General features: G+C 42.8%; 1 protein-coding gene across 1 annotated transcript; it reads left to right on the top strand.

The window, feature by feature from the left end:
- The first annotated feature begins 5,577 nt into the window (after positions 1–5,577).
- On the top strand, positions 5,578–8,414 carry FERD3L (Fer3 like bHLH transcription factor). The gene has a single exon (XM_072764503.1). The coding sequence runs from the start codon at positions 6,061–6,063 to the stop codon at positions 6,556–6,558; it is 498 nt and encodes a 165-aa protein (XP_072620604.1). The 5' UTR covers positions 5,578–6,060; the 3' UTR covers positions 6,559–8,414.
- Positions 8,415–9,035: the final 621 nt, after the last annotated feature.

Genomic DNA, 9,035 nt, shown 5'->3' with positions numbered 1-9,035 from the left:
AATTAACATTTTAAGCCATTAAAATCATTATTAATTTAAGCCATTTTTATAAGTGATATTTTAGAAATAGATATAGGTGCCTGGGTAGCTCAGTCATTTAAGCCTCCAAGTCTTGGTTTTGGTTTTGGCTCCGGTTGTGATCTCAGGGTTGTGAGATCAAGCCCCATGTCAGGCTCTGTGCTCAGCATGGAATCTGCTTGAGTTTCTCTGACCTTCTTCCTCTCACACTCCCTGCTGCATATGTAAGTGCTCTCTCTCTCAAATAAACAAATCAACCTTTTAAAAAATAGATATAAAGTAGTGTGTGTATGTGTGTGTGTGTGTGTGTATATATATATATATATATATAATCCAGTTAAGAAATGGGCAGGAGACCTGAATAGACATTTTCCCAGAGAAGATATATAGATGGCTAACAGATATGCGAACATTGCTCATCATTAGAGAAATACAAATCAAAGCCACAATGAAATACCACCTCATACCTGTCAGAATGGTTAAAATCAACACAGGAAACAACAGGTGTTGGTGAGGATGCACTCCTGCACTGTCGGTAGGAATGGAACTTGGGGCACTTGGGTGGCTCAGTTGGTTGGGCATCTGCCTTTGGCTCAGGTCATGATCCCAGGGTCCTGGGATCGAGCCCTGCATCAAGCCCCCTACTAGGCTGGGAGCCTTCTTTTCCTTCCTGCTAATGTTCTCTCTCTCTCTCTCTTTCAACTAAATAAAGTCTTTAAAAAAAAATGCAAACTGGTGTAGCCACTCTGGAAAACAGTATGGACAGTCTGCAAAAAGTTCAAAATAGAACTACCCAAAACCCAGGAATTACACTACTAGGTATTTACCCAAATGATACAAAAGTACAGATTCATAGGGGTACCTGCACCCTGATGTTTATAGCAGCATTATCAACAATAACCAAACTATGGAGAGAGCCAAATGTCTATCAACTGATGAATGGATAAAGAAGATGTGGTATATATCTACAATTAAATATTACTTGGCTTTCAAAAAGAATGAAGTCTTGCCATTTGCAATTACCTGTTTGGAGCTAGAGTGTATTCTGCTAAGCATAATAAGTCAGTCAGAGAAAGACAAATAGCATAAGATTTCACTCACATGAATGTGGAATTTAAGAAACAAAACAGATGAGCATATGGAGTGGGGAGAGAAAGAGAGGGAAACCAGCCATAAAAGACCCTTAATGATAGAGAACAAAGTGAAAGTTGATGGAGGGATGTGGGTGGGGGGTGGGTCAAATGGGTGATGGGCATTAAGGAGGTCATTGTTATGATGAACACTAGGTATTATGTATAAGTGATGAATCACTAAATTCTATTCCTGAAACAAATATTACATTATACATTAACTAACTAGAATTTAAATAAAAATGTGGGAAAAGGGCAGCCCCAATGTCCCAGCAGTTTGGCACCACCTTCAGCCCGGGGTATGATCCTGGAGACCTGGATGAGTCCCACATCAGGCTTCCTGCATGGAGCCTGCTTCTCCCTCGGTCTGTGTCTCTGCCTCTCTCTCCCTCTCTCTGTCTTTCTCTCCCTCTCTCTCTCTCTCTCTCTATCTCTCTCTCTCTTTCTGTCATGAATAAATAATCTTTTTAAAATGTGGAAAAATAAAAATTAAAAATTAAATAGCATATCTATCTGTTTAATCTTTCAAATCATTGTCTAATTTTTTTAGGTGCCAGCAGAAAACACAACACTAAATAAAGAGATCTGAGACACACTGGAGGTATATCTTTTCTCACATATTAATCTGAATTTGAGAGGTTCAGCTCTATTCTATTAGATCATTTCAGGTCCCAGCTTTCTGTTGCTCTGTATCACCTAGGGCAGGATTCAGCAAGCTATAGCGTGAGAATCAAATTCTGCCTGCCACTTACTTTTGTAAATTAAATTCTATTGGAATTCAGCTACCTCCATTCATTTATGTATTTTCTGTGGTGTTTTTACCTTACAGTGGTAGAGTTGAGGAGTTGTGACAGAGATCATATAGCCTACACAACCTGAAATAGGTACTATCTGGCCCTGTATCGAAAAAGTCTTCCAGCCCCTTGGTTAGTGCTAGCACACCACCAAACTACTCACATTCCAGGCTAGAGTAAGAAAGCAAAAGACCAAGTGGAAAGCAAACAATTTCAATTGTTTCCAAAGACCAACCTGAACTTGCACATACTATGTCTCATTTACTCCAGTGTTGTGGGGTAGACATGTGCTCAGCAAAAATTCAGTGGGTCAGAAACATGCCCAGCTAATATATGTGTGGGCAGGCCTGTTACTAAAAGGAAAAAGAGTAAGTAGATACTGGGGAATGCTGAGCAGTTTCTGCTACAGTTATGGGAGGCAGGAGGCAGTATAGGTGGAAATAAGAGTACAAAGGATAAATAAGCCTCTTGAAGCATCTGCCTTTATTGAATGAATTCTGACAATTAGAAGTACTTCATAAAGTAAAAGCCTGCTTTCCAGGAATTCTACCTCCTCCTTATTTTTTCCTAGTTAAATATAATTCACCCCAAACCTGGTAATGCTAATACTTTAAAGACTACATCATCATATTTGGTATGTGTTTTCTTTCAGTGACTAGAAATAAGCCTTCAGTCTGGGCAATAGCAACTTTAGCCTGGTATGCATGCTTCCCATGCAGAGCCTCTTCTTGTTACTCTATAACAACACCTCAGTATAATTTTAGTCACAGTGCCTACAGATTCAGTTGCTTCAGGAGAATTTTCACAATTCCTGTCCATCTTCCTGGCACACATATACACATGTATGTGCTCAACAACTTAATATTCACTTATATGTTTAAATGCTTTATCTTAGCAAGTCCTCATAATAGGCACTCCAAGGAATGTGAAGATAGGCTTATTAAATAGGACAGGGTCAGCAAACTACAGTTCAAGAGTCAAATCCAGCCCACTGCCTAATGTTGTAAATAAAGTTTCAGAGCCCACACCCAGTCTTTTTCATTTACATATTTTCTATGGCTACCTTTATACTACAAAAGCAAACTTGAGTAGTTCAGCAGAGATTGTATGACCTGTCAAAAGCCTAAATTACTATTTTGCCAATTAAAAAGAAATTTTGCCAATCCCTGAACTACACCATTCTGAGGAGCCTTTAGTTCCATTTGGACTCAGGATTATAAGTAGAATATCAAGAAGTTAGTTTGGATGTAAGCAAGAATTTCTTAGCTCTAAATATAGACAAATCCTAAAATTGATTTCCTTTTACATTTCTTGAACCTTTTCCTGGAGCTTCCAAGGGCAGAAAAGGTACTGATTTCATTTGGAAATATTTTAATAAAATAAATAAGTTTAGTGAGGCTTAATGGTTCCTTCCAATGAGATGAACTGTTTTAGATCACTTACATAATTTATTACGTTTAAGTGTATATTTACTGTGGAGCCAAATACCCACAAAAGTATTTTTTAAAAGAGTAGATGTTTCAAAATAAGCAGATAAAAACAATTTCACTTATTTCTGTTCCATAGTTATATTTATAAACAAAAAATAGTCCATCATTATAACTTGGATTTTAACATTTTTGCTCTAATTGTGTCATCATGATTAGAGCCTTGTAGGGTAAACTGAAATTATTGTGGTATAAACAGAAGTGTTAATCTTGGGATATTATGATTAAATTGGATTTTTAATTATTGCTACAGACCTATTAAGAAATTTTTTATAAATTCCCTAATATTTTAATGTCAATATTTCAACCCAGTTCTGTGCGTTGGGTTCCATTAATATCGCTGTAGGCTTTTTTTGTGATAAGATTGTTGAAATATTCATCCACTTGCATAAAATCATAAAGAATTCTAGTCCAAGAAAAATGTCTGTTTAGAGTCCCGTGGTAGTTCTGATACCTATTTTATTAAATTTTACTTTTAAATGTCTGTCATGTTTCCCTTCAGTAAGCGTCCTAATATATTTTGTTGTCAAACTAGATTCTCACAAGATAAAGTATTTAATCCAGGCATTTAATCCACATACGTTTGCATTTAAAAGAGAAATTTATGAGAAATATTTAAAAATTAAAAATGAACTATAAAATCTGTCCAAATATTTAATAACAAATTGTTAAACAAGAGTTAGATAGCATGTTACTGCTTACCAAAGCAAAAATTAGTTCTCCCATTTGCTTATCTTTTAGTCACTGTTGAAATTCCAATTCATTTTTTTCAGTCTTCTCTTTGAAAGAAGTTGAGTAAAAATCAACAGGTTATCATAATCAAGGATCTCATATTCACTAACATCTTTCAAGAACATATATTTCAATTCTCTGCCTGAGCTACCACCATGCACATTGGAGCGTGAAGAATAAACGCAAAAGAAAAGAAAATCAACCAAAGAACAAAAGAGCAAGGGAGAACACAGATACAAGTGGGTTAAAAGAAAGGATGGGTGATAGAAAAAGAAGAATTCAAGATGATACTGCTGGGAGTACACAGCGGGGAGGCCAGGAAGAGAAAGAATTGTGCTGACCTGTAAGAAATAGGCTGTTTCTGGGAGCTGTCCAATGTACTAACAAAAACGGGCACACAACTTACCTCCTTAGTAGGAGTTGTTGTCTTGGGGGATTCTTCCTTGAGCCAAGGTGTCTCTTTACTCATCTTTTAAGACTATTTCTTCTAACCCATCTTTAAAACAATTTTCTAACATGTTATTCTGCTCTTCCGTGTCTTAAAAATCCCTACACTGTATAACAAATATAGCTACTGGCAAAGAAGGAAAAATGAACCCTTTCTTTGTTAAAGTATTAGAGGTAATATGGAATCAGTAGAACCTCATTTTCCTTATACCAAATGTAAAATCTCCTTTCACCTCAAAAACATGATCTAAAGATAACTCTAAAATCTCCCTTAAATAGAATTCAGAAGTTTTCACTCTTAAGTCCTGTAGGGCAGTAGGAATCAATGAGGAAAATAAGCCAGGTGGAAGTGAAGATTTATCTGTGCTCGCAAATACCCATCGGCAGGGAGTTTAAAAGTCGAAAAACTTCACAACAGAGGGTGATCTGATCGACCCCTTGGCTTATCAAAGGGTAAATCTCATTTTTGAAAGGAGATTGAAGTTGTTTTGCTTTGGGGGGGGAGAGAGGGTTTGCTTTGCGCCCCACGATGGGGTTACACAGTTAAGTACACTCAGACAAACTATTATGTGCCTCCTTTTTTCCCCCCATTTTATAGCCTTCATAACTTTTGTCCTCAAGTGAAATCTTGCTCTTTACATGAGTAAGAGATTAAGTAGGGAAAGGAGACTCAAGTATCTCAGTTGTTAGGCTGATTGCAACAAAACGGACTTTAGAAATCAGGGTTTGTAACGAGGCAGGAGAGCTTTTTCGATGACCTGGAAGGAGAAAGCCGGTTCCAACAGCGACTGCGGGGAATGCGCTCTCGGCCCCCCCTACCGTGCTTACTTAAGCTAATGGAAGATCTTGCCTTTCAGTGGCCGCTGCACTGGGATACCAGACAAACAGCTCCCCTCGACCCCCGGCAGACGGGGCCCCTCTTCAGGACATCATTAAAAGCGCATGCACTTGTTCCACACCCAGTGGCAGCCTCGGGTGGCAGGATTCAAGACTTCTACTCTGAAGCCAGGGAGAAGCCAGAGCGGTGGAAAACATCCTCCCTTTGAAAACCCAAAGCTAAATTAAAGAGCTACATGAGATAAGGAGCCTGAAGGATATTAGTTGGCTGCGGGGGGTGAGGAGAGACACACACACAAAAAAAGCACAGCAGGTAAGAGCTGGGGTCTGTGGCCAAATAGGAACTGTCCCAGGTGGCGCATCGCAAAGGCTCTCAGAATCGGAGGCCTAACGCTCTGAGACTCCCTCGCGTGCTCAAGCTTGTCTCCTTCCATCAGTTGCGGGAGGACAACACTGCCAGAGCCTTCCCTCTCGTTGCCACTAATCCGGTTATCCGCTCGGTGATAAATACGAATCCCCCGGCCCTTCGCTGATGGCGCTGCCGCCGATCCAGAGCTGTTAGGAGTCTCCCGCTCCCTGCGAGAAACCGATGCGAGGCAGGGCCGGGGCGGTGCGATGGCGGCCTATCCGGAGGGCCGCGTGGACGCCACCGTGCTGGACTTCGTCGCAGACCTGTCCCTGGACTCCCCCGGGCGCCCGCTCCTCTGCGACTTCGCACCCGGGGTTCCCTTTGGGGACCCGGACCTTGTGCCCCGAGAGGGAAGGCGCAGAAGGCTGGCAGGCTTGGAGGAGGTGGACCCAGGAGAGGAGGGCGAAGTAGAGGAGGGGGAGGAGGAGGAGGAGGAGGAAGAGGAGCGCGGGAGGGGCGCCTCCCCGCTGGGCCGTCCCAAGAGGAAAAGGGTGATCACCTATGCCCAGCGCCAGGCGGCCAACATCCGCGAGAGGAAGCGGATGTTCAACCTCAACGAGGCCTTCGACCAGCTGCGACGGAAGGTGCCCACCTTTGCTTACGAGAAGAGGCTGTCCCGGATCGAGACCCTACGCCTGGCCATCGTCTACATTTCCTTCATGACCGAGCTCCTGGAGAGCTGCGAAAAGAAAGAAACCGGCTGAGCCGCAGTGGGATGGAGGCGCCTCCTGCCTCCTCTCCTCTGCGGGGCGCGCGGCCTCGGGGTGCTTCAGGACCTGGCAGGGTGCGGCCGGGGGGCCAGAAGGGACTCTTCGAGAGAGAAGGGTCTGGCCTTCTGGAGTTTGGTCCGGGGTTGCGAAACCACAGCCCCTCGAGAAGCGGGGCGGCCCTAGGGTTAGTACACACGCGAGCGGTCTCAGCGGAGTCTGGGGCAGCGGCGGGCAGGGCAGGGCAGGGCAGGGCAGGGCAGGGCAGGGCGCTTGGGGACTCAGACCCCGCTGGGGCTGCTGACGCGAGCGCCCACATACCGCTTCTGCCGGCCTGCGGGCGAGGGGCTAACCCTCTCCCCAAACTGCACGCTTCCGGGGCTTCTCGAGAGTCCAGACCAGATTCCTCTCTTTTCGAAAGAAAGAAGACAAGAAAGAAAGAAAGAAAGAAAGAAAGAAAGAAAGAAAGAAAGAGGAAGGAAGGAAGGAAGGAAGGAAGGAAGGAAGGAAGGAAGGAAGAAAAAAGAAAGGAAAAGAAATAAAATAGAGGTTCTTACCTTCCCCACCCCCTTTTTTAAAGCCTCAAGAGTCGGTGCTGCCCAATCCTGGAGGGTCCGCGCGCCTAGGGTGGTCCTGCAACACAAACATTCGCAGGGGGTGTAGGGGGTGGGGTCTCCGGACCTCTGGTCCGGTCCTCTTTGGCTTGTCTAGAAGGAAGGAGATGAGGAAAGAAGAGTCCAGTGGACAGGCGACCTCTGAGAAGGGACATGATCCCCCCTCCCCTCCCCTTAACGCGCAGAACCAGAAAACTCAATCGGGTCCCTCCGGGAGGGAGACCGACGCTTGAACCCCGAGGTGGAAGGGGAGGGGGGAGGGGGGAGCTCGGGCTCAGGCTCCAGGGTCGCTCCTGGGCTTCTGGGGATCTCGAGCTCTCGGGACTTTGGCCGCCGAGCGGGGCTTCCCCTGGGCTTCCGGGAAAAGGACCTGGTCTTCCCAGCGCAGCGCAGCTTGAGCGCGCACTTTCAAAGTTTTAGCTGTAGACAGAGGAGATAGCTTTCCTTCTAGCCGCAGCTAGGTACAGGCAAAGCAAAAACTCAGAGGAGGAGATGCATTCCTCCACTTTGGAAAATGTGTGTGATGGAGATGAGGTTGAAGCGGGGACCAAAGTGAGGGCCCACCCCCAGTCTGGATCCTCTGACTTTCCACGTTTTTTCCCTTCTGGGAGACCTGCTAACACCTGCACTGCGGTTCTGCAGATAGGCGTAGGTAAGTGAGGAGGAACTCGAGGGACAAGGCCCGCCTAACTGTAAATTCAGAAATTCTAAAGGATTAATCCCAATGCTTTACTTTGTCGCTTCACCTCACACACCTATGCGTGCACACACACATACACAATATACACACGCTATTCTCCCTATCATACCTTTAGAAATATGATTCATTTTTATTAATAAGTACTATATACTCATCCTAGAAAGTCTGGAAAGCAAAAGTTTAAAAAAAGTAAAATTTAAATCCACATTACCTCCGCTATTATTTTTATTTCCTTCTAGTCTTTTTTTCCCTGTACAGCTATAAATTATATTTGCTTAACAAATTTGAGATACTTTTCGATATTGATCTTTTTCTAATCAGCAACATAGAATAAGCACTTTCCCCCTGACTTTAAATAATTTTTGAGCATAATTTTGATTACTGTATTTTATTGTCCTAACGATGTACCACAACTTAATGCCAGTCCTTTACAAGTAGAGAGCTAAAATACTTCCTTTTAAGAAAATAAATGTTGATGCAAAGAGCACTCTTCTAAATGGTCTTCTCTGCCTGTGATAATTTCCTGATATTAGATAATTAGAAAGAAAATTTCTTTACCAAATGAACATTTAAGTTTGTGGCTAAAAATGGCCAGATTGCCATCCAGGTCTTTTCTGCTAGTCTACACTCCTTCCCACCAGCATTGCAGGGATTTGTTTGTCTCTCAAGTGTCTTCTTTTAAAACTTTTCCTAGTTCTTCTATCTACAGGAACTGAATTACTTCTGAAATGATCACCCTACCAAAGGTGATTTCTTATTTTGGCCATGTCTTTTCACCATGATTTTTTCCACCTCTACCATAAGAAAATAAACAAGTAAAAGGCGGAAAAAAATGTAACCAGATAAGACAAAAAAAAAAAAAAATCAGGGAATGTATTTTTTTATTCTCTAGAACCTTTATAAAATAAACCAAAATTTGGACAATGACCCCTACATCAATTTTATAAAGTAAAATTACTCATTTTTCCCTCTTTTTCTTTTCTTTTTTCCTTTTTTCCCCCCCTCTTTTTCTAGACAACTTTTTGGCTATTGGGACTGGCATATCTGTATTTTTTAATGATTTTATCTATTTATTTGGGAGAGAAAGGGTGAGAGGGAGAGAGGGAGGTCACAAACATTGGGAAAGGGTAGAGGGAGAAGCAGACTCCCCGCTGAGCAGG

This window comes from Vulpes vulpes, chromosome 7 (genome assembly GCF_048418805.1).
Source record: "Vulpes vulpes isolate BD-2025 chromosome 7, VulVul3, whole genome shotgun sequence".
NCBI lineage: Eukaryota > Metazoa > Chordata > Mammalia > Carnivora > Canidae > Vulpes > Vulpes vulpes.
Note: the sequence above shows the minus strand (reverse complement) of the source record. Positions and strands in the feature narration are given on the sequence as shown.

Excerpts from the sequence above, each read along its gene's own strand:
- FERD3L (XM_072764503.1), top strand. The coding sequence starts at position 6,061 with ATGGCGGCCTATCCGGAGGGCCGCGTGGACGCCACCGTGCTGGACTTC.